The sequence below is a fragment of the Mus musculus genome, chromosome 2, assembly GCF_000001635.26.
Source record: "Mus musculus strain C57BL/6J chromosome 2, GRCm38.p6 C57BL/6J".
Lineage (NCBI taxonomy): Eukaryota > Metazoa > Chordata > Mammalia > Rodentia > Muridae > Mus > Mus musculus.
The window spans coordinates 119,086,766-119,112,813 of NC_000068.7; the positions used below are offsets into that span (position 1 = coordinate 119,086,766).

The 26,048-nt window shown below is 39.5% G+C and overlaps 1 protein-coding gene across 4 annotated transcripts in view; it reads left to right on the forward strand.

Moving 5' to 3' along the window:
* Nucleotides 1–23,732, forward strand: part of Knl1 (kinetochore scaffold 1) — a 63,379-nt gene extending 39,647 nt beyond the window's left edge. For 3 of the 4 annotated variants that reach the window (XM_006500376.3, XM_006500377.4, XM_030252192.1), the window contains 11 exons: nucleotides 711–827; nucleotides 2,034–2,121; nucleotides 7,241–7,318; nucleotides 7,501–7,540; nucleotides 8,363–8,464; nucleotides 10,653–10,753; nucleotides 12,997–13,065; nucleotides 13,948–14,057; nucleotides 15,217–15,335; nucleotides 15,734–15,856; nucleotides 17,213–19,719. In XM_006500376.3, coding sequence (XP_006500439.1) covers nucleotides 711–827; nucleotides 2,034–2,121; nucleotides 7,241–7,318; nucleotides 7,501–7,540; nucleotides 8,363–8,464; nucleotides 10,653–10,753; nucleotides 12,997–13,065; nucleotides 13,948–14,057; nucleotides 15,217–15,335; nucleotides 15,734–15,856; nucleotides 17,213–17,312 — 1,047 coding nt within the window. In that variant the 3' untranslated portion in view covers nucleotides 17,313–19,719. Of the gene's footprint in view, nucleotides 1–710; nucleotides 828–2,033; nucleotides 2,122–7,240; nucleotides 7,319–7,500; nucleotides 7,541–8,362; nucleotides 8,465–10,652; nucleotides 10,754–12,996; nucleotides 13,066–13,947; nucleotides 14,058–15,216; nucleotides 15,336–15,733; nucleotides 15,857–17,212 lie in introns of all 4 variants that reach the window. The other variant, NM_029617.3, reaches the window with a different exon arrangement.
* Nucleotides 23,733–26,048: the final 2,316 nt, after the last annotated feature.

Sequence of the window (26,048 nt, forward strand, 5' to 3'; positions counted from 1 at the left end):
GGCAGGTGGATCTCTGAGTTCAAGGCCAGCCTGAACTACAGAGCTAGTTCCAGTACAGCCAGGACTACACAAGGAAACCCTGTGTCAAACAAACAAACAAATAAGCAAAAAAGAACTGTTACTTGATAGTATGGAGTTTTTTTAATTTAGTCTTAGATCTAATGTGTTGCTGTGGTCTTATCTAATTATTACCAAGTAATTGTTAAATATAACCTTTCTAATGTATGATATCTAATTTAACCTGTAAAAAATATATAAGATGTTCCCAGCTTCTTTTTCTTTTTGCATTTTCCTTAGGTTTAAATGAAGATTTCCTTTAATTGATTAGCTATTTTACATGTACCCTAATATATAATCATGTTTTGTTAATTAAGAGCCAATCATTTTCTAGTTTATAAAATAAGTGAAAGAATCAAAACTGAAGTTTTTGATTATATTCTTAAATAGATATGCAGAGCCTAAGTGTGATGGCATATACCTGTGATCACAGCACTTTAGAGGCAGAAGCTGAAAGAGCACACATTTAAGACCAGCCTGATCTGTATAGTGACTTCCAGCTTGCCAATTTGCAAATGAAAAATTCTTGTCTTAGGAATTGGAATCTAGATTAGGCAAAACCCAGCACAGGCAATTGAACTCGCCTTCCCAGACCTAACTTACCTTCTCTGATTTGTTTTTAGTAACATGTACTCTTTAACTCTCTCATACAGCTGAAGAACTATGGGATTTACCTTAACAAAATCAAATCACGTTATACCAAGATGACAAAAGTCTTCAATCACCAAGGAAAAGTGGCTCTGTATAACAAATTGGTGCATTCAGCTGAGGTAATTTGAGATGTTGATATATAGTAATGTATAGTAGATATAAAATATGACATGCTTCTTAGGAGACATGTAAATGAAGCTTGGATAAAAGTTTGTTTATCAAAAGTGAAGTTCTAGAAACCAGAAGCTTCAGGTTTTGGCACTGGGAGTTAAATGAAGTATAGTTACTAATATGGCCTATGTCTCACATGTTGTCATCCATTTTACATATTGAAATAAAATACTTGTGATTCTGTGTCCCTATTCACACGGAAGGCAGTGTTATCTTCTTTATATCCATATTCAGTTGCATATGTATATGCATATGTTTATCCTTTTTCTTTTAAAAAGGCCTTACACACAGGGCTGAGACTGTAGCTCAGTGGTAGGACATTTGCTTAGCATTTGTTCAGTCTCCCATTTGGGAGACAGAAGTGGGATGCTCGTGCCAGTGAGCACAGCATTTATGCATGCACACAAGAGCAAGCACAGTAGCCTGGTGATGCTTAGTAAGTATCAGCAAACAAGTACATGAAGTGTTTTATACAGTTTCATCTTTTATAGAAATAAAAATTCAAAAATAGTTGTGCCTGTTGCACATACCTACAGGAAACTGAGGCAGGAGAATTGCCATAAGTTCTGGATCACATAGCAAGAACCTGTCTCAATAATAACAGCAATACAAACAAACTAACTAAAACACACACTTAAAGGCTGTAGTTCTGTTTGGCCTGTGTCCATCTGATCACAGAAAAAAATTAACCTTTTTAAAGCAATAAATATCAATATCCATGCAGTTCATGAAACATGTATAGAAAAGAAATGCTATAATAAAGAGAAATACAAAATAACTTCATTTGTCTTTTTACATTAAAAAACAAATTAAGTCCGGACTAAAAGTCTTGACCTCAAAATTTGTCTGTTCATGCCAGTTTGGTGGCACAGGCCTGTAATCCTAGCTACTTGAAAGTCCAAGGCAGGAATATCACAAGTTCAGCATCAGCCTAGGCAATTGAGTTGTAAGACCCTGACTTTAAATAAAAAGTGAAGGAAAAAAAAAGGACAGGAATAAAGGGCAGTAGATCATGTGACTAACATGTTCAGTTACTGGTATTGCCAAATAAAAATGGGAAACAAATTTACCCATTTATAATCACGACAGTAATTAAAACTATTAAAGGATTGTTTGGAGTTTAAGGTTTACAATCTATAATATTTTGTGTTTAGAATGAGAAGAACAAACTTCAGATAAAAATAAATGAGATGGACACTATCCTCAAGAAGATCAATAACTGTCTCGCTGAAGTGGAAACAGGTAAAGTCTTGCTCTCCTCTATGGCTGAGGATAGAGTGCAGTGAGAGATCACCTGCCTAGCGTGCAGAAAGGCTTAGGCTCGACTCCCGCAACTACACAAACTTAAAGGATAGTTTTCTATAGAGGCTTCTATAAGTTAGAAAGTTTGGTCTTACTATGCTGTCTTAGCAGCTTGAGTACTTAAAGTGGAGCAAAATAAAACCCTTTTTTGGGCTAATGAGTTGGCTCAGTGCATAAAGGTGCTTGCCACCAAGCCTGGTGACCTGAGTTTGATGCCGGGGGCCCTCATGGTGGAAGGAGAGAACTGAGTCCCATGTGTTTTCCTCTGATCTTCATAGGCATGCTGTGGTGCTAACCCACCTTCCAAAAGAAGTAAATGTCATAAAAAATGATACTAAAACCTGGTTCGCTATAATCATCCATAACAGTAAAGAAGAGATATCCAAAAAATTAAGTTCTTTTGCAAGGCTCTTCATAACCTATACCATAATCTTGTATGGCTTTGCTTCTTTGGGGGACAGAGTCTGTATAGCCCGGGGTGGCCTAGAATTTGCCTGAGCTACTCTTGAACTTGTGATCTTCCTGCCTTGCCTCCCAAGTGCTGGTGTTATGAGTGTGTGCCTCCATGCCCAGTATTCTGGGATTTTGGTTTTTGGGTTTTTTTGTTTGTTTGTTTGTTTGTTTGTTTGTTTGTTTTTGAGACAGGGTTTCTCTGTATAGTCCTGGCTGTCCTGGAACTCACTCTGTAGACCAGGCTGGCCTCGAACTCAGAAATCCGCCTGCCTCTGCCTCCCAAGTGCTGGGATTAAAGGCGTGCGCCACCACGCCCAGCTTGGTTTTTGTTTTTTAATCACACTTGTTTGTTTGTGTGTGTGTGTGTGTGTGTGTGTGTGTGTCTGTGTGTCTGTGTGTGTGTAATTTTAATGTTATTTGTTTATGAGATTTTTCTTTTACTTTCATGTTCCCTGGTCCTTAGTCTGTTTCCTTTTTTTGACACTGCTGATTATTCTTTTCTTCCTAAACCATTTATTTCATTTACCCTCTGAGGCATTACAACACCTAACTCTAATTCCATTATTTCTGGGCTTTCCTTTTAGCTCCTATGTGGGTCTCTCTTGCTCAAACTAACCCATCAGTACCCAGGCCAGGTGGTTCATGACTGCCTACAACTCTAGATCCAGGGGATCCAACACCCTTTCCTGGCATCCTCAGGCATACACTCATACACACAGGCACATGCAAACTTAGGTACACACACACACACACACACACACACACACACACACACACTCAAACATACACACACATACAGCAAGAGGTAAAATTAGCATGCTTTAGTAAAAAAGCATGTTTTTTTAAACATCCCTAGCATTATGAATTGCATAGAAAAAAATAAATACATGCATCCTGCATTTAATTGAAAATGAATATATGAATATTATAGTTTTAAAATAACTTACATCATTACTTTACTTTCTATTTCATAATAAAAGAAATAGAAACCTTTAGACTAAACCTTCCAAACTTTCTAATAACAAAGAAACCAGACCTTTAATCTGTTTATTCATTATTCCTTCTTTTCTCTCCCCTAACACCAATCTTCCCATTTAAACTGATTTTGCCAGGTGTGGTAGTGCATACCCTGTAATACCAGTACTCAGGAGGCTGAGGCAGAAGATTTGCTAATGAGGCCAGCCTGAACTACATAGTGAGTACTAGGCTACCCAGCCCTATATAGCAAGATACTATCTCTTTTTTAAAAATCAAATAAATAAATGATTTCTATTATGTCTTCTCAGTAATCTTATATTGACTCCTCCCTTTATCATATCCATTTCCATTTAATTTACATACCTCGATGTCATCTTTAAAGCGTACGTAGGAGTGTGGCTTAGTTGCTTAAGTGTTTGCTTAGCATGCACAGAACCCTGGGATTCCATCCCCAACAGTATCTGATGGAGTCAGATATGAATGTACATGCCTATGACCACAGCACTCGGAAGGTTGAGGCCTCAAGTTACAGGTCATTTTCAGCTATATAACTAAGTTCAAGGTCATCCTGAGGTACTTAAGACTCTTAAAAAAAGAGGGAAAAAAATCATTGGGTAAACCTGGCTCAAAACTTGTAGTCCCAGCGTTTGGGAGGCCAAGGCAAGAAGACTGCCTTGATCTCAAGACTGGTGTGGGTTACATTGTTGAGTTCTAGGCTAACCTGAATAGTAGGAGATCCTTCAGAAAGGGGGAGAAAAGAGCTAGAGAGGTGACTCAACAGTTTGTGAGAACTGTCTGCTCTTCCAGAGGACCTCAAGTTCTATTCCCAGCACCCACATAGTGGTTGTAGCTGCATTCCCAGGGGACCTAATGGCCTCTTCTGACCTCATAGGGCACTAGGCATGCATGTGGTACATAGACAAAACACCCATTTACAAATAATAAATTTGTTTAGAAGCCTTCTACACCACATATAAAAATCAAATATAAATAACAAGGCTGGGATGGAGTTTGTTGGCAGAGTATTTTCAAGTCTCTGGATTTGATCTCAGGACTGAAAAAAAAAAACCACAGAAGAAAAACACAACAGCTGTGCTTCCCTCCCCTCTTTAGGTAGCACTAAATGGCTACCCTTTTCTTCTTTCATTGCTCATTTTTCAAATTTGCTTAGTTTGTAACTTTTTGTTTGTTTGTTTGTTTTTGTTTTTGTTTTTCGAGGCAGGGTTTCTCTGTATAGCCCTGGCTGTCCTGGAACTCACTCTATAGACCAGGCTGGCTCCAAACTCAGAAATCCGCCTGCCTCTACCTCCTAAGTGCTGGGATTAAAAGTGTGCGCCACCACGCCCGGCAGTTTGCAACTTTTATATGATGGTACTCAGAAATAAGAACACATTAGTAGCCCAAACCAAACATGATTTGTGCCCTTGTGGAATTTTTTTTCCTCCCATGTCCTATCATGTAGGATATACTGACCTCTAAAATGGTTGAGAGTGTCCTTAAACACCCGATGCTTCTTCCTCCACCTCCGCAGTACAGACTGTACATGTGCTACCATCCCCGCTCCTTATGCAACTTTTAATCCAGAAGCAACTGTAGACACTAAACAAATAAGCTGGGTATGCTATTACACGCTTGACATCTCAGTCTGTAGGCGACAGAGTCAAGAGGATCAGGAGTCTGAGGCTAGCCTGTGTTACACAAGACCTTTGTTCAAAAACACCAAATTATCCTTCCCCCAAAAGTAATTTCATAGTAAATTCTGTGGATGATATTATAAGGTACTGGGATACTTCAATAGAAATCTGATCTAGTTAAGAGGTCAAAGCAGCCTTACCTATACCGAAGAGACTTTACAGCTAAAATATGAAAGATGAATAGGAGTAAAAAGGAAAAAAGAGAAGCCAGGCATGGTTCACATCACTAATCCCATCACTTGAAAAGCTGAGGCAGGAGGATTACTGTGAGTATGAGGCCAGCCTGAACTACAGAGTAAAACAGTTTCTTTATAACACATACACAGATAAATGTGTGTTCATGCACACACATACAAAAAACAACAGACTATTCACAATAAACACATTTAGTAAACCCATACCAACTACATGTGTTTGAAGATAGAGATAAAGTAAAATAGAGAACAGGAGGGAATGTCTTCTAAAAGCTTGATTTGTTATTGGGGCTAGGAATAGGACAGCCTCTCAAGGAACTCTAAATATGCTTATAAGAAGTGAACTATCACAGTCAGCAATTGGATGGAACACAGGGCCCCCAATGGAGGAGCTAGAGAAAGTACCCAAGGAGCTAAAGGGATCTGCAACCCTATAGGTAGAACAACAATATGAACTAACCTGTACCCCCTAGAGCTCGTGTCTCTAGCTGCATATGTAACAGAAGATGGCCTAGTCGGCCATCAGTGGAAAGAGAGGCCCATTGGTTTTGCAAACTTTATATGCCCCAGTACAGGGAAACACCAGGGCCAAGAAGTGGGAGTGGGTGGGTAGGGGATGGGGGGGAAGGGCATGGGGGGGAGGGCATGGGGGGACTTTTGGGATAGCATTGGAAATGTAAATGAAGAAAATACCTAATAGAAAGGAAGGAAGGAAGGAAGGAAGGAAGGAAGGAAGGAAGGAAGGAAGGGAGGGAGAGAGAGAGAGAGAGAGAGAGAGAGAGAGAGAGAGAAAGAAAGAAAGAAAGAAAGAAAGAAAGAAAGAAAGAAAGAAAGAAAGAAAGAAAGAAAGAAAGAAAGAAAGAAAGAAAGAAAGAGAGAAACTAATGAACTAGCCGTGTGTTTATTAAGCACTAACGGCTTATAGAGCGAGCTTGGGTCTGAATAGATAAGTAAATGCAAGCTGATTGTCATGGTGCACATCTGTAATCTCAAGTACTGTGGAGGTTGAGTTAGAGTCTGCATGATGAATTCCAAACCAGCCTGAGCTACATAGTCAAACCCTATCTTAAAAAGGTGGGTAGGGGAATATTTTTGAGGTAAAATGCAAGCTTGGAGTAGGCACTGTAATCCCAGTCCTTAGAAGGTAAGGGCAGGAAGATCAAGAGTTAGGTCAGCTTACTCAGTGGTCCAGCTGGCACTCTATGAGACCCAGTTTCAAAAAGGAAAACATTTCAATGCTAACATGAGACAAACTGGGCATGGTGACACACCTGTTATCCTAGTTACTTGGGAGACTTTGGCAGGAAGATCACAGGTTTATGGCTGGCCTGAACAAGGCTGTCTCAAAGGTACTAGAAAGCATCAAGAGCACTAGATGCATAAGCTTGCTGATGAACCCATTTAGGAGGAAAGAAATGACTCCCAAAAGTTGTCTGCTGACCTCTAGTGCTCACCACACTCACATATACACACATTCATACATGCACACACACACACACACACACACACATACATACATACACGAACACTAATAATAATAATAGTTTTAAGTACAAGATGAGATCACTGTCATTAGCTCAGAGTTCACTTATATGATACCATAGGTCTTTGAAATCATAGTTTAGGACTTTATTGGCAGAGGATGGGTATTTGGGAAAACAGTAAATATTACTAATATTTCATTTGACCATCTATTTCTCTGATATTTAATATATCTCTAATGCTTGATGTTTACCTTAGAAACTAAGAATTTGGAGAATGAAGAGAAAAATGATGCCATGGAAGAATGGGATTCTGAAATGAGAGATGCAGAGAAAGGTAACTAACTTAGTTAAGGTGACAAGGCCAGAGAGAACAGCACTGTTGAGATCATTCACATGTTAGATGAGATTAGCTTAGTCAGAATTTTTCAGTAAACTAAGTGAAAAAAATCTATGTTTCAAGTTTCTCCTGGTGTCCTTTTTATGCTTGTTTTATTTTGTTTTGTTTTTTTTTTATAGAACTGGAACAGCTGAAAACTGAAGAAGAGGAGCTTCAGAGGTCAGCTAACAGTTGGATGTTAAAAATATTAAGGCGCCGGATGTGGTCACTCATATGTTTTGATCCCTGTGCATTTTAGGTCCACCTGGTCTACATAGGGAGCTTCAGGCTAGCCCTAGCCAAGGCTACAGTCTCTCTCTCTCCCTCTCTCCCTCTCTCCCTCTCTCCCTCTCTCCCTCTCTCTCTCTCTCTCTCTCTCTCACACACACACACACACACACACACACAGAGCAATACACATAAAATAAAAATGAATACATTTAGGAAAAGAAAGAAATGACATGTAAATAATGACAAAGCCAATTAAATTTGAGTTGACAAATATTAATTTGACAGATAGTAATGTCAACTGAAATTAAGTTGACAGAACTCTGGGTATGTTGGTACTTCCTTATAATCTTAGCAGTCAGAAGGCTGAGACATAAAGATTGCTGTAATTCAAGGATAATAGGTAGATGAGATAGGTTTTGAACCCATAAAGATCTGCCATCAATGCTGGGATCAAAGGTGTGCAACACCATAGCCAACCTCTACCTCAGCTTTTAAGACAGAATTTCTCATGAACCTAGAGCTCACCAGTTGGCTAGATTGACTGGCTAGCAAGCACCAGGATTCATCTGTCTCTGAAGGATCTGTCCCAACACTGTTAGAACACCTTGCTTTGTCTTTACTCGGTGCCAGGGATCCAAACTCGGCTCCTTAAGCTTTCACAGGGAAACTTCATCAACTGAGTCAACTCCCCATCCCCAAAACATTTTGTTACTATTCTGAACTCACTAACAAATACTTTGTTTTTCTGTGAATACCTAATTTTATTTGCAGAAAGTTCTTAGAAGTAGAGACACAGAAAACGCAGACCCTTGCTCAGATAGAATTTATAAAAGAACAAACAACTAAAACTGAAGAATTACTGGATCAATTGAGGTAAGCAAAAGTAGATAGCATTCAGTTTCTGGTCTATCCTGTGCCTTATTTATTGCTATCGACCTCTGGAGGATTTGAGGTTTATTATTAATGTTGTTTAAAGTTAGGCTTTCTCTATGTTGTCCATCCTGGCCTAGAATTTCTGAATCCAAACAATTGTCGTGCCTCAGCTTCTCAAGAATACCCACATTCCAACCCCCCACTACCCAGCCATTGCTATGGCCTTAAACACCCACAGCTGTGGCTCTCACCCTCCTTATTCTGCTGCCCTTCAATAAAGCTCCTCATGCCAGGCGACTCCCCCGACCATAAATTATGTTATTGCTACTTCATAAGTGTAATTTTGCTGCTGTTACGAATTGTAATGTAAATATATGTGTTTTACAGTGAGACAACCACTTTGACAGGGTTGTTTGACTCTCAAAGGTTGAGAACCACTAACTGACCTTTTTTAAAAAAGTCAGTGTACTTCAAACCTGAGGTAAAAACGTCTAGGGGAGTAAAAACTCATGAGCTTAAAATACTTTAAAATATTTTTGTGTCTGGAAAACTGGTTCAGTGGTTAAGTGTACTGATCTTGCAGAAGACCCAGTTCATTTCCCAGTACCCACATGGTAGCTCACAACTACCTATAATCAGTTTCTCAGGGATCCAATGCTACCTTCTTACCTCAGGAGCCTCCCTCATACATACACTCAGGCACACACATACACATAAAATAAGATGAATATTCTTTAAAATATATCTTTAACACTTTTTTTAACGATTACTTTTTTAAAGGATTATTTATTTTATATATGAGAGTATACTGTCTCTATCTTTAGACACACCAGAAGAAGGCATTGGATCCCATTGCAGAAGTTGTGAGCCACCATGTGGTTGCTGCAAATTAAACTCAGGACCTCTGGAAGAGCAGTCAGTGCTCTTAACCGCTGAGCAATCGCTCCAACCCCTCTTTTTTTTTTCCCCCTCCCCTTTTTTTTTAATTAGATGTTTTCTTCATTTACATTTCAAATGGTATCCTCTTTCCTAGTTTCCTCTCCAAAAATCCCATATACCCTTCCCCCTCCCCCTGCTCCCCAACCCACCTACTCTCACTTCCTGGCCCTGGCATTCCTCTATAATGGGGCCTAGAATCTTTGCAAGACCAAGGGCCTCTCTTCCCACTGATGGCCAACTAGGCCATCCTCTGCTACATATGCAGCTGGAGACACAAGGTCTTGGGGTACTGGTTAGTTCATATTGTTGTTCCACCTATAGGGTTGCAGACCCGTTCAGCTCCTTGGGAACTTTCTCTAGCTTCTCCATTGGGGACCTTGTGTTGCATCCAATAGATGACTGTGAGCATCCACTTCTGTGTTTGCCAGGAGACAGCTATATCAGGGTCCTGTCAGCAAAATCTTGTTGGTATATGCAAAAGTGTCTCTCCAGCCCCTCTTTAACACTTTTTATCAAATAGATCCCCTTCCCCTCCAATATATGATCAAAGTTTCAAATACATAAGATTGACCCAAGTGTTGTTGAACATACCTGTAATCACAGCACTTGGGAAGCAGAGGCAAGAGAATTATTATAAGTTCTTGATCAGCCTCATTTACATAGCAAGTTCTCAGCCAACCAGAGTGCACAGTTAGACTTGACTCAAAAAAAAAAAAACCCCACAAACAAACAAGCAAACAAAAAGCACAAGACTGTGTAGTCATATTTTCTTTTCCAAGATTTTGTTTTAGGTTATTTATCCTCAAAAGGTATCTATTAGTCATAAAGCTTCCACTGGTGATCACTCTGTGTGTGTGTAATGTTTCACAAATTTTTGTGTTATCTTTGTACAAGGCTTAACTTGTTCTTATTTTACTCTATGTGCCTATTTTAGTATATGTGCTGCCAAAGTTGTTGTATCATGTTTTGAGACACCATCTCACTGTGTGACACAGGCCAGCCTAAAACTCAAGGGGACCTGCCTGCTTCAGCCTCTCACGGGCTAGGATGGAAAATGTGTGTCGTTCTTCCAACTTGGCCATTCAAATTATTTAAATAGATAATTTCCCAATCCGGTGCTCCTATTGGTACTATATGAATGATATCACAAATTCTTCATTTGGGCTTGTAATTTCTTGGCTTGAACCCCCAGCATTGGGAAGGAAGGAAGAAAGGGTAGACTTACTTGTTCTTGTTTGTCATTCTCTAGTTTGTCTGAGTGGGATGTCATTGAGTGGAGTGATGATCAAGCTGTATTTACCTTTGTCTATGATTCAATAGAACTCATCATCACCTTTGGAGAGCCACTAGGTAAGTAGCAAAGCTAAAATGACCTCTACAGAAAAATAAATGACTGTATTCTCTAAAGATAAAAACCTACATTTTATTATAATAATAACTTTTAACAAAATGGCAATACTGCTGAGAATCTCAGAAGAATAAGGGACTTTAATAATAATACTTTGGGGAAGTTTGCTAGAGATCAAACCCAGGAACTCCTACATGCTAAGTTTATGCTCTACTGCTATCTCACTATGAAAGAATTGTATGTTGTAGAACAAAGAATATAGTAGAATGGAACATGGTGGCATGGCTGGACAGGATCATCTGCTACCTGGTGAGACCCTGTCTCAGAAGACAACAAACAATAAGAATAAAAAGATAGTTGGTTTGAGTTCTTTTAGATAATGAAATTATCTCTATCCAAATAATGTTTTTTTCTCGCGTGCGCACACATGTGTGTGTGTGTGTGTGTGTGTGTGTGTGTGTGTGTGTGTGTTCTGTTAGAGAATTTACTTGAATCGCTGTTCTCTTTTTTTTTAAGATTTATTTATTTATTACATGTAAGTACACTGTAGCTGTCTTCAGACACCCCAGAAGAGGGCGTCAGATCTCATTACCTCTGGTTGTGAGCCACCATGTGGGTGCTGGGATTTGAACTCAGGACCTCTGGAAGAGCAGTTGGCACCCTTAACTGCTGAGCCATCTCTCCAGCCCTTTTAAGTTTTACTCTCAATATGTATATGTTTTTCAGCATGTGTGTATATGTATGTATATGTGGACACCCACAGGGACAGGAGAACCTGTTGGATCCCTTGAAGCTGGGAATTGCAAGAGATTGTGAGCCTGATATGCTGGGAACCAAACTAAGGCATCTCTCTCCACCTCACAGCTGTTTTCTTCATGCTATCTGTAGTACCTAGGACACACAAGAATTTAATAAAACATTTATCAAAAAGACAAGACTTGGAATTTGAGAAGCAAGAAGTAACTTACACCTAGTAGATATGGAGAAGTTGGTCCCACTGTCTTCTTATGGCTTTACTTGATGTTTTATTTGTTTGAGAGAAGGTCTCGGAATGTATACTTAGCTGGCCCCAAATTCAGAGATCTACCTGCCTCTGCCTCCTGAATGCAGTTGATGTGCACCTTGTACCTGTTTGATTCTTGGGAAAAAAAATGTTTGCATTGAAATTAATTTAGTCAAGGGAGTTTGTGATATTTTTCAGTTATAAAATACATTCTCTGTGTACTGATGTGACCCAGGAACCAGATAGTGTTGGCTTGGCTGTTTTTCTCCCTGTTGTGGGGGTTGACTTTATTTTCCATAATTTCCCCCAGGTTTTGGTTTTGTTTGTTTGTTTGTTTGTTGCTTTTTGTTTTTGTTTTTTTGTTTGGTGGGGACAGGTTGTTGTGTTTTAGTTTATCAAGATAGGCTCTCTGTTTAGCCATAGCTGTGCTAAAACTCATTCTATAGACCGGGCTAGCCTCAGACTTAGATTTGCCCGACTACATTCTAAGTGCTGGGATTAATGACATGTACCACCAAGCCTAGGTCATAAATTGGTTTTGATGTGACCCAAGCCTGAAGGCAGGCACAGTAGCAAGGTCATAAATTGGTTTTGATGTGACCCAAGCCTGAAGGCAGGCACAGTAGCATATGCCTTTAATTCTAGCACTCAAGAACTCTTTAATCCCAGCACTCAGGAGGCAGTGACAGGGGGATCTCTGTGAGTTTTAGGCTAGCCTGGTCTACAGAGCTAGTTCCAGGACAGAACAGCTCTGTTATACAGAGAAACCCTGTCTCGAAAAAGAAAAATAAGGGGGGGGAGGGTATTAAATAAATAAATAAATAAATAAATAAATAAATAAATAAATAAATAAATAAATAAATAAATAAAGATATGTCTTACACTTTAATTTCTTTCAAGGGCCTACTAAACCAATATAATTGAATGATATCAGGGGATCTTTACCATATACAGAGAATAATGTGATTCAAGAATAAACCTTCAATAGAATTCTCAAGTAGGAAAAATATTTATGACCAGGAAGGATATAATTCATTTAGTAGAATACATGCCTAGCATTCATGAACGTCTTGGGTTCAGTCCCCAGCACTGCATAAACCAGGTATGATAATATGTGCCTATAATTCAGGAGATGAAGTTAGGTCAAGAGAATCTAAACTCCAGAGCTATCCCCAGCTACATATGATTTTAACGCCAGCAGGAGAAAAGAGAAAAATCTCCTTTTCTGTTTTTTTTTTTTAGTTGGTCTCCCTTTTTTGGACAAGGCTTGCAGGAAGATTAATGCACTCAGTTTTCAGTCTCTGTTAGATGGTAAGTTCTAAATATTTAAACCTCTAAATTTTGTTGGTAATTTATAGGTACAATAACGTCCTTAAAATATGTTTTAAAATAAAACTGCTTGTATAGTATTCTAAATTCTGAGTAGATTTTTTTAAAGATTTATTTGTTTTATATATGTGAGAACATTGTCACTGTCTTCAGACACAACAGAAGAGGACATCAGATCCCATTACAGATGGTTGTGAGCCACCATGTGGTTGCTGGGAATTGAACTCAGAACCTCTGGAAGAGCAGTCAGTGCTCTTAACCACTGAGCCATCTCTCCAGCCCCTGAGTAGACTTTAAAAGAAATGATTATATTACTCCTAGATATTGAATAATGATTAATAATAGCTATGTTTATATTTGAAATTAGCACTATGGGTACTTAGTCTCTATACCATGTATGTATATTACTTATATCAGTACTATAAACAGATATTATTTTCTGTTTTACCAATTAGGAAACTATAGATCAGAAAAATTAAATGCTGTTCTTATAATTACATAGATAATAAAGAAAGCCTAGCTTTGAACTCTGTCAAAATTCATGCTTTCACCAAAATCTGTTATATATGCTTAGGCTCAAAGTTTTATAGAATGGCTTATATAACTCCGTATGTTATGGTCATGTTTAAAAATAAAAAAATTGTAGCCAGGCTTGGTAGCTCACGCCTTTAATCCCAGCACTTGGGAGGGACAGCCAGGGGTATATAGAGAAACCGTGTCTCAAAAAAACAAAATAAATAAATAAATACATTTAAAAATATGCTTCTAGTTTGAAAATGTTTCTAGCTTATATAATATTATATTCATGCCTTATTTAAATGATTAATAAATAATGCCCTTATTTTCATTTTTTTCCTTATTCAGAAGATAAAGCTCCTCCCTCCTCCCTTTTAGTTCACAAGCTTATTTTTCAGTACATTGAGGAACAGGAATCCTGGAAGAAGAAATGCACAGCACAGCATCAGGTGCCCCAGGTAAAGTCTAGTGAGGCTTTGCAAGGAAATCTTGCACTATTAGTCACAAATAGCAGAATTGAAATTCTACGTGTATAATATTCCCCTGAAATTATAAATATATTTGGTTGTCCACACTTTGAGGATTATAATAGCTACTAAACCTCAAAAGGTTTTCTTTGTGTGCGTGCATATGTGTGTGTGTCTTGAGCACTGGGATTAAAGGCATATGCCACCACTGCCCATTTTATTTAATTTTTTAGTTCCCATTCAAAATAATGTGATGTTGTTGTTCTTGTTCTTTAGTTTTGTTTTGTGACTGTGTCTGTCTCTGTAGCCTTGTTTGACTTATGTAGCCAAGGTTAACCCTGAACTTTTTATCTCCTTGCCTTCTGTATCCCAGTGCTGGATGCAAACCAAACCCTGGGCTCTGTGCATAGTCGGCCCAGGTGGGTTTTTTGTTTGTTTTTAAAGAATTGTTTATTTTATGAGTACACTGTAGCTGTCTTTAAACAGTTTTGTTTTTTTGTTTTTTTTTTTGTTTTTTTTTTTTTTTTTGTTAAGAAGAGCGCATCAGCCAGGCATGGTGGCGCACGCCTTTAATCCCAGCACTTGGGAGGCAGAGCAGGTGAATTTCTGAGTTCTAGGCCAGCCTGGTCTACAGAGTGAGTTCCAGGACAGCCAGAACTACACAGAGAAACCCTATCTCGAAAAACAAAAACAAAAAAAAGAAGAGTGCATCAGATCCTATTACAAATGGTTGTGAGCCACTGTGTGGTTGCTGGGAATTGAACTCAGGACCTCTGGAAGAGCTCTTTCTTAACTGCTGAGCCATCCCTCTAGCCCCAACTTTTTTTTAAGTTTTATTATTTATTTTATGTATATAGGTGTTTTTCCTGACTATATGTCTGAGCCAAATGTGTGCATTGCCTGAGGATGCCAGAAGAGGGTATCAAAGTCCTCTTAAACAGATGATTGTGGGCTATCATATGGATGTAGAATTGGAACCCAGATCCTTTGAAACTGCAGCCAGTGCCCTTAACTACTGAGCCATCTCTCCAGCCACTAGACTTGAACTAACTGAGCAACATCCCTAAATTCCAAAATAAACATTTCAGTATGATCTTTTCATACACACACACTCTTATACTTTAAAAATCTGTTTGTTTATTTTTTCTAGATGCTTCAAGAACTCTCACTGGTAGTGAACCATTGTAGGCTTCTTGGAGAGGAGATCGAATTTTTAAAGCGATGGGGGCCAAATTATAGCCTAATGCATATAAATGTGAATAATACTGAGTGAGTATATTCAGTTCCCTGGAGCTGTTTTAGTAAGGTATTATAAGTTGAATGGCTTGAATAGCAGAAACATAATTGACTTAATGTTCTGGAGGCTAGAAGTCTGCAGTCAATATTAGTAGGGGTGACGACATCACTACCCATTGAGAGACAGTCACAAACAAAAGGCCGAAGGTGCCTGAGGCTCTGTCCCCAGTATGCTTACCTCCACCCTACTGTGAATGTGCATTCTTGTGCAATCTCTCCCTCTCCTGAGCAAGTAACTATTATAATCAATGTCTTGCTCTAGATGTTTTACCTTCTTTTCTATTTGATAAGGATAAGAAATTATAGCCACCTAAGTTTCTTATGCAAGTATAAAAGAAAAATCTGTTTTTAATTGTGTCTGTCTTTTATAGATTGAGGCTTTTATTCTCCAGTTGTGCAGCATTTGCAAAGTTTGAGATAACTTTGTCTCCCTCGGCCCATTATCCCTTGGTCCCGTTACCGTTCACCATTCACAATCACATTGGGAAGACTGGGTAAGTACACACACAGCCCAATAAGAGTTCTGGCTACTTTTGTATTCTTCTTTCATTCCAAAGGACCTTGACAGTGTTAGCAAATACTTTGCGAATGTGTCACTTCCTTTTGACTTCCTTTTCCAGTATTTATTCTTTTATAGTCAGTGGTCTTATTACTGTCTCCAGTTTTGCTGGAGTCCCATCTTTTATGATGGCTTTGGTTTTCAACACTTCTCTGTAAATGGAACTGGAGATGTTGCTCAGTTGGTAGCATGCAGAAAGGCTTGGGCTGCATTCTCACTACCATATAAATGGAGCATAGGGTGCTGCACATCTGTAATCCCAGCCGCTTTACAGGAGGAGGAAGAGGACGGAGCAGGATCAGAAGTTCAAGCTCATCCCCAGCAGACCATGATCTACTTTACACCTTTTCTGATGATGCTGTGACATATTAGAAGCTGTCCTTCATTAATTCATTAGCGAACAACAGCTTAGGATTTTGTAGCTGGAGACCAGATGGCTCAGTTGGTAAAGAGCCTGCCACACAAGCATAAAGACCTGTGATCCCATCCCTAGCACACGGGTAAAATCAGGGTGAGGTGATACACACCCATAATCCCAGTTCCAGGAAGGGCAGAGATAGCAAGAACCCGAGAAGCAGTAGCCAGTCAGTCAGTGAAAGACCTGTCTCAAAAAGTAATTTGTAGAGCGAACGAGGAAAACATTGTTTGTCTACCTCTGGTAGACACCCACATACACATAAACACACATGTGCATGCATGCACAAACACAAAACAAAGTGGGGATTATGGAAGGGGCTGGAGAGATGGCTCAGTAGTTGAGAGTGCTGTTCTTCCAGGAGTCCTGGGTTTAGTTCCAAGCACTCACCTAGTCGTGACACATTAGAACAGACAGCCTGTCAAAAGAGTACAGCAGCCTACAACCACCTCTAACTTCAGGGGACTCACTGCCCTCTTCTGGATGGCTCCAACACCTGCCCTCACATGTACCCATTCCTATAGGCACATAATTAAAAACAAAATCTTTTTTTTTAAGCAATTAGGGGTATTGGAGATATAACAAAGTGGTAGAATGCTTGCCTAGCATGTACAAAGGCCTATGTTTAATCTCTAGCCCTATAGGCAAACAACAACAACAAAACAACTATATCAGTATACTTTACAATTATATATATATATATTTAGCCTTATTTTAGAATACAGTTTCAAGTAAAGTTCTGCTTATTTCCAGAAATATATATTTGTGCTTCCTAAGAACTTGAGATAGTATCCAAGGACATGAGTAGCCCTGAAGGGGAGAGAGGTATAAGTTTTTCAGGGAAAGTAATAAAAAATACCCTTTTGTCTTTTCTAGCCATGATGAAATTGCTGCAATTATCTCTAAAGTGCCCTTAGAGGAAAACTACCTGAAGAATGTAGTCAAGCAAATTTACCAAGATCTACTTAAGGACTGAAAGTTTTCCCGTAAGACCCACAGATCACAGCTATAACAACAAAGGAAAAAAAAATCCATTTACCCAGGCCCCATATAGAGGCAAACGCTTATAATCTCAGGATTCCAGTGAGAGAAGATCAAGGCTAGCCTGGGCTGTCTAGGAGACCTGGTTGAAAAACAAAATACTTAAATGATATATCGGGGTCAATATTGATATTTATCTTTTGTCTTAACATCATATAAAAGTAGCAAAATTCTGCCAGGTGGTGGTGGTACACGCCTTTAATCCCAGCACTTGGGAGGCAGAGGCAGGCGGATTTCTGAGTTCGAGGCCAGCCTGGTCTACAGAGTGAGTTCCAGATCAGCCCAGGCTATACAGAGAAACCCTGTCTTGAAAAACAAAAACAAAACAAACAAAAATGCAAAATTCCTCCTGATGATATCATAATTAATTTGTATCATTAGTTTTAAAATACCTAGTTGAAAATGATGAGGTCTCAAATAGCATGTTATCTGCTTGCTATTATCCTTATACCCAAGATTAAATGATCAAACATGTGAGAAAATTTTCCTAAAGTAGCTTGTTGATAGACCACTTACCTTGTGTGTATAAAGCCCTATTTTTTAAAAAGTCTAAAGTTGTGCTCTTCTCTTAATACAAGCTCTAAGGGGTAACATTTATAAGGAGGTAGTGCACAAAGATTAAGCCTTTCCTCTTTTTGGGTTTTTTTTGGGGGGGGGGGGTGTTTGGTGTTGTTTTTATTTGTTTTGGTTTTTGGTTTTTCGAGACAGGATGTCTCTGTGTAGCCCTGGCTGTCCTGGAACTCACTTTGTAGACCAGGCTGGCCTTAAACTGAGAAATCTACCTGCCTCTGCCTTCCAAGTGCTGGGATTAAAGGCATGCGCCACCACTGCCTAGCTAATCATTTCTTGTTATCTAGAGCTGTGTATTTATGGGTTTTGCCTAGCAGATATGTCTAGAGTGGAAACACTTCTATCAGGTTCTGGTAGAACATATCTATGGCTGCAGATACTCAGATCACTGAAAGAGGGAGACCACATGATCTCATGACTTCAAGACGAGCACGGTCAACATAGCCAGGGAGATTTGTCTCCATAACACCAACAGAACATATCTATTCACAAATTATTCATTCTTCTCCATTTCAGAAATGCTGTTTAAAAAAAAAAACTACTCAACTTTTGGAATGGTTGCCATCTTGCAAGTCTTAGTATTTTTTTACAATGTTTATTAATGTTTTCTCTTTCTAATGTATATTCTTTTTATTTCTCATGTATACTCTTTCTAGGAAAAGATCATTCATTTTGGCCTGATATATTATGTAAATATATGAATATTTTGTATTTGTAATATATGTGGTAATGAAATAATTTGCCTTCGGTATAGGTCATTTCCTTATCTATAAAGAATGCTTTACAGGCCGGGCGTGGTAGCGCATGCCTTTGTTTTGTTTTGTTTTGTTTTGTTTTGTTTTGTTTTGTTTTGTTTTTCCGAGACAGGGTTTCTTTATGTAGCGCTGGCTGTCCTAGAACTCACTCTGTAGACCAGGCTGGCCTCCAACTCAGAAATCTGCCTGCCTCTACCTCTGCCTCTGCCTCCTGAGTGCTGGGATTAAAGCACTGGCTTCAATCTTTTTTTAATAACAAAATTTAAACAATATCACATTGCTATACAAGTTTCTCACAATCATTCTAAACTATTGCTTTCTGAAACCACACTTTTACTCATATACAAGAACAATACATAGATTGTTTAATAAATTAACAGTATTGTCTCTGAGGTAGACAAATGTGAACGAACTTTCCCCCTACATGCTAGTCAATTCTTAATCATGGTAACTTTTGTTTCTTTTATATTTAATTCTAAACTGTGTTTACATCTTAAAATTAATTTATCTTAAATTTTTACTTTTTATATCATGGTAAAGTCCTTTTAGTCCCACAAATGTTTTTTATCTTTTTTTTTTTTTGAAAGTTTTTACTTATGATCTATACATCAAAAGGTTACACACTCTAATGGCTTTCAAAAGTCAACACAAAACTCTTTTGACTTAGAAATTAAGCCAAATCGCTTCTCGGCCTCAAGAAATTAAGCCAAGATACCCGTAAAAATCTTTTAAAGTCATCAGTATGGTTTGTTTCCTATGAGATTTAATTCATCCTTTTTCCTGTATAGCTAAAAATTAGAGGTTATATTTTTTCCTTAAACTTGAAAAAACTGCTCCAAGAATTTCTCTTATAATAATGGTGTCTGTTTTTTGGCTTTGGATAATGTAATTATGTTTATATAGGTGTTTGTATTTTTGAATATTTATAGTTTTGGCAAATTTCATATTTTATAAGTTTTTCTTTTTTTTCATTTTAAAGGATTTTTTTCATTATTAAAGTACATTGATTACTTGTAATCCTTTATAATTAGTATCTCTATTAAGAGTACTCTGTAGTGGGGCTGGAGAGGTGGCTCAGCAATTAGTACCTGCTGTGTCTAGCAGCCTTAATCCAGCTTTCATCTCAGGAGACAGAGGCTGATGAATCCCCAAGTTCAAGGCTGGCCAGGTTTATAGAAGGAGTTCCAGGACAGCCAGGGCTACACAGAGAAACCCTGTCTCGGAGAGGAGAAGGAAAACAAACAAACACTTGCTGGTCTTGTAGAGTTAGTTCCCAGTACCCACGTGATAGCTCGTAACTGTCTGTAACTCCCGTTCTAGCTCATGCAATACCTCTTCCAGCCTCCATGAGCACTGGGCTCGCACAAGGCACACATGCCTACACTGACTAAAACACCCATATACATGAAATAAAAAGGAGTCTTTTTTTGTTTTGGCTTTTGGTTTTTCAAGACAGGGTTTCTCTGTATAGCCTTGGCTGTCCTGGAACTCACTTTGTAGACTAGGCTGGCCTTGAACTCAGAAATCTGCCTGCCTTTGCCTCCTGAGTGCTGGTATCAAAGGCGTGCATCACCACACCCGGCTGTTTTGTTTTGTTTTCTTTTCTTTTCTTTTTTTTTTCATTAATTTGTTTTCTTTTGGTTTTTTTTTTTTTTAAAGATTTATTTATTTATTATATGTAAGTACACTGTAGCTGTCTTCAGACACTCCAGAAGAGGGTGTCAGATTTTGTTACAGATGGTTGTGAACCACCATGTGGTTGCTGGGATTTGAACTCCGGACCTTTGGAAGAGCAGTCGGGTGCTCTTACCCACTGAGCCATCTCACCAGCCCCCTTTGTTTTCTTTTAAGGGTATTTTTGCCTGGTATAGTGGTGCAGATCTTTAATCCTAGCATTCAGGAGGCAGAGGCAGGTGGATCTCTGAATTCAAGAGACCAGCCTGGTCTACAGAGCCTAGTCCCAAGGATAACTAGAGCTATACAGAGAAACCCTGTCTCCACAAAATCAAACAGGCACACACACACACACACACACACACACACACACACACACACACACACACACACACACACCCCTATACTTAACCTTCAGTATTACCAAAAAGAAAAGGGGAAATACATTAGCCTTTTATGTGGCACAAGTCTGTAATGCCTGTCCTTGAAACCTCAAAAGGTCATCTTTAGCTACATGACAAGTTCCATAACAGCCTGGATACAAAAGTTGCTGTCTCAAAAATCAAATAATTAAGAATTAAAAGCTAGATGGAGCTAGTGATTTAACTTATTTGTTAGAATGCACACATGCCTACACTGGCTAAAACACTCATATACATGAAATAAAAATGAGTCTTTTTTTGTTTTTGTTTTGTTTTTTGGTTTTTCGAAACAGGGTTTCTCTGTATAGCCTTGGCTGTCCTGGAACTTACTTTGTAGACCAGGCTGGCCTCAAACTCAGAAATCCGCCTGCCTCTGCCTCCTAAGTGCTGGGATTAAAGGCCTATGCCACCACCACACCAGCTTACAGAAAGTATATGTAGACCATGCTGTCCACAAATTCAGAGACCCATCTCCCTCTACCTCCCAAAATGCTTCCTGCCTATAATCCCAGCACTTGAAAAGTGGACACAGATGATCAGGAGTTTAAAATCAATATCTCCTGTAAGTATTCCTTGGATGGAAGGATATCCTGGGAGGGAAGGGATGAATCCAGGAGTGGTTGCCTCTGCTCCTGGGAGAGGATAGAAGGGCACTAGACAAGGCGGTTGGGGGCAGCTTATATAGGATTTCATAGAGGGTGGGGCTTTTCAGGGCAGAGGTTTTTATTTTTATTTTTTTGGTTTTTCGAGACAGGGTTTCTCTATGAAGCCCTGGCTGTCCTGGAACTCACTTTGTAGACCAGGCTGGCCTGGAACTCAGAAATCTGCCTGCCTCTGCCACCCGAGTGCTGGGATTAAAGGCATGCGCCACCAACGCCCAGCTCAGGGCAGAGATTTTGATTTGACAGTTGGTAAGACTTCAAGTCCTGCGTTTGGGGAGCTCAGGGACTGGTGGGCTTCCCTGTCCTTGGTTTGGTGGGTTTTTGTGAGAAGTACAGAGATTGGTAGGTTTTTTGGCTCAAGGATTGGTGGCTTTTTTTTTTCCACCCTCTCTTTTCTGCATCAGGTTCATGGGTTAGGAATGGCTTTGGCTGAGGTACCACCTCTGTGGAGCTACTGGAGAGGAGACATTGCCACCGCGGACAGCTCCTGTGGTGCTAATTCATGAAGTTCATAGGCTGAGGCAGGAAAGGTGCCACCACCATGGACAGCTCCTACGACTGCACCTCTAGCTAGTAGCAGGCAGAATTGGGAAAGGATGTGTTGCCACAGTGGAAAGCTACTCGTGACAGTATCAGGGTAAGACATGGCTGTTTGGCAGGTACTGGCATTTTAACAGCTCATGTTGAGGCATCTTATGGGTAGGTTGGAGCAGGAAGAAGGAGCCAGCAACTGCTTTGACAGCTTGCCCAGAGTCTACATCTACTACACACCAAGTCGAAGGCCAGCCTGGGCTACAGGAGATCCTATTTCAAAAACAGAGACCGAGGATTTCATTCAGGAGAGTGTTCATCTAGCATGCACAAAACCCTGGGTTTGATCCTAAGCATCTGTCTAAACTTAATGTGGTGCACCACAGTGGTTATACTTTTTATTGTCATTCAGACGCCTTGTCAAGTTCTTCCAGGCCATAGCCACCGCCAGTTCTCCCTATTCACAAATTGTGATATGAGCAAACACAGTTGTACACAAGAGATTATCCTAACATCTCTCCTTTATAGTCCAATAAAAGTCTAATTTCTCTAATGCCAATTAACTACATACAATAAGAACAATAATGAGAACTGTCAGGTAGGAATTACATTCAGTGTCTAATCATCTCTGTTTGGCAACTTTGGAAAAAGTACCCCACTATCCTAACTTGGTGAATCTAAAGTTCTGTATTTAAATCACTTTCTACCATAATTGTATGAATCAACCTAAAAACATCATTATTCTCATTGTATGATAATATCAGTTGTGCTGAGGTCTGGGGCCCTGTTAACAGTAGCAATGAAAAGATGGCTAGCTATGCAGCTATCCTAACACCATTTAATAAAATATTTTACCACTATTGATTGGTGATGCCTTGATTATCATATACTAAATTGTTAGTTTTTTATCATTTCAGTTTGTAGGAGGCAGAACAATGAACCCTTAATGTCTACATTTGTAACCCCAGAAATGTAATAATGTTACTCTGTTTAGCCATAGAGGTTTTGCAGATATATTAGCTGGGCAGGCATGCTATCACATACCTGTTAATCCCAGCACTCAGGAGGCTAAGCAGAGAGGATTGTTCCCTAGGCAACATACTGAGACTGCCTTTAAAAAGCAAAATAAAATTCAGAGAGAAGATTACATTCCTGCTGATTCAAATCTGATTGAGCTTGCTTCCCTGGAACTTCAGGTCATTGGGTTACAGATGTGGGTCAGTTGAATACTTGCCTAGTTCAGGAACTCAGAGTTTGATGCTCTGCTCAGTACTACATATACCAGTCATAGTGGTAAGTTCCAGTAGTCCCAACACTCAGAAGGGTCCAAGTTCCAAGTATCTTCATCTACAATGCAAATTTGAGGTAAGCCTGGGCTACATATACCAATTAAAGAACAGACATGACTAAGATTGTATAGTTCAATATTTTTCCAATTACAGTTATATTTTTAGGAATTGTTGGTTCTCTTTTAGAATTCTAGTTCATCTTTTTTCCCAGTTCTTAGGTTTTTGGTTTTTGAAGAAAAGTACTCAGACTAGTTTAAGCATTTTGGGATGTATGGGTTGTGCTAAATTACCAAAAGCAACACCCATGCTGCTGGGCCTCTGAAGAAGTGGAAAGATCTGAAAAGTGATAAGAACGAAAAGCAAGTTTTTGGGTCTTGGGGTATTTGTTTCTTCTACCCCTTTCTATCTCAATTTAACTGAGAATGAATAAACCTTTTCTTGTTTGACAGCCACTGGTGTCCTTTGCCTCTTAAATTTCTAAGCTAAGATTTGCCCAGATTATAATTCTAATTTCCAGGAGGAGCAATTCATTTTTTACCTGCTATCAATCAGTTTGTTTCTTTCTACAACCAAAATGCTTCTTGAACTGGTCTGTCATTGTCAAATATTTAACTCAAACCTCTGTCTCACCTGAAATACTTTTAAGAGGGATTTAGCTCAGTGGTAGAGTGCTTGCCTAGCAAACACAAGGCACTGGGTTAGGTCCTCAGCTCCAAACCAAAAAAAAAAAAAAAAAAAAAAAAAGTTTCATGGAGGAGATGGCAGCTGCCATGAACCCTGGCTACCTGAGTTGAATCTTGAACTTCCATACGTGGTAGAAGGAGATGACTGACCTTCAAGTTGTCTTCTGCCCTCTACTTGTGAAAACAGACACACACACAATGTATTTTTAAACCAAACCAAACCATCCTTTGACGTAAAATAGTATAAGTATAAAATACAAATTTTATCCACTTTAAAACTACTCACAACAGGCAGTGGTGGCGCATACCTTTAATCCCAGCACTTGGGAGGCAGAGGCAGGCAGATTTCTGTTCAAGGTTAGCCTGGTCTACAGAGTGAGTTCCGGGACAGCCAGGGCTACACAGAGAAACCCTGTCTCAAAAGAAAAAAAACTACTCAGCCCTGTGGGCACACACCTGTATGGGGTTGGGAAAAAAAAAAAAAAACAAGCTACATGGGAGTCTGAGGCAGGAAGATTCAAAGTTTAAATGTCACCCTGGGAAATTTATCCAGAGAAACTTAACTAAGGTGTCTCTCAAAATACAAAGTAAATATACATCAAGAATGGTGGCTTTTTTTTGTGCAACCCCAGACGTTGGGGAGCTGAGTCCAATCTGGGTTACAAAGAACCTGTCTCAAAAATAATTACCTGGGGCTGGCGAGATGGCTTAAGTGGTTAAGAGTTCCCACTGCTCTTCCGAAGGTCCTGAGTTCAAATCCCAGCAACCACATGGTGGCTCACAACCATCCGTAACGAAATCTGATGCCCTCTTCTGGAGTGTCTGAAGACAGCTACAGGGTACTTACATATAATAAATAAATCTTAAAAAAAAAATTACCTAGGGCTGAAGAGATGGCTCAGCAGTTAGGAGCACTGAGTCCAGTTCCCAGTAACCACATGGTGGCTCACAACCATCTGTAAATGGAATCACAACCATCTGTAAATGGAATCTGATGCCCTCTGGATGTCTGAAGACAGCTACAGTGTACTCATTAAATATAAGTAATTTTCAGCTAAGCATGCAGCTACGTTGTTGAAGTGCTTGTGTGGCATGCATACAATCCAGGATTCAATCCCCAACACAGAACATAGTAATGTTCCAGCAGTACAGGAAACAAAGGTGGGAGAAGGATTGTCATTCTTGGCATAGAGTTAAGGAGCCGGGCGGTGGTGGCACACGCCAGCACTTGGGAGGCAGAGGCAGGCGGATTTCTGAGTTCGAGGCCAGCCTGGTCTACAAAGTGAGTCCAGACAGCCAAGGCTACACAGAGAAACCCTGTCTCGAAACCAAAAAAAAAAAAAAAAAAAAAAAAAAAAGAGTTCAAGGAGTATGAGATCTTGTCTGAAAACACCTAGATGTATAACAAGAAACATACGAAGTTCCTGGCAAACTCCACAAACCTTTACTTTATTCAATTTTGCTCCTACTTTTCTGGAGTAACCACTACAAAGCGAGAGAAGAAAAAAAACACTAGAGAGTGAGTTATTTCGCTTTAGTTTTTGGTAGTTTTATGAATGTATATATTTAGATTATATCCACCGGTCCCAACCCCCGCCCAATTAAAAGGTTTTTTTTTTCCACCTCGCTGATTCCCACACTGGTTTTCTAATCGCTGGCTCCATTCGCAGGTTTTATCTTTATTCCAGCTTCTTCATCTCTGCCGCCCACAGAGACCAAGAGAACACCTGGTTCCAAAGCATACCATCCCAACTACCAAAGATCCACACTCTGCCAGAACTGGCCAAAGCCTTTCTGACCGAAGTCCACATCCGCTGTGCAAGAAGTTTTGCAGAGGTGCTTCCGCAGCAGTGCATTCTGGGTTATGTAGTCCTGGGCTGATCACATCGTCTTTGCAGACTTGTAGTCCTCAGTCGGGTAACCAGAAAGGCCGGATCAGAACAATCATAAAGGAAGGGAAGAGTGACCCTACGAAATCACTCGGCTTCAAAGCCGTCCGGCATGTCCGTCAGGTTCGCAGCAGAAGCGGAAGTAGGTATGAGGCGGGTCGGAGAAAGGCGTGATGACGTTGCAGCGATAGGAGCG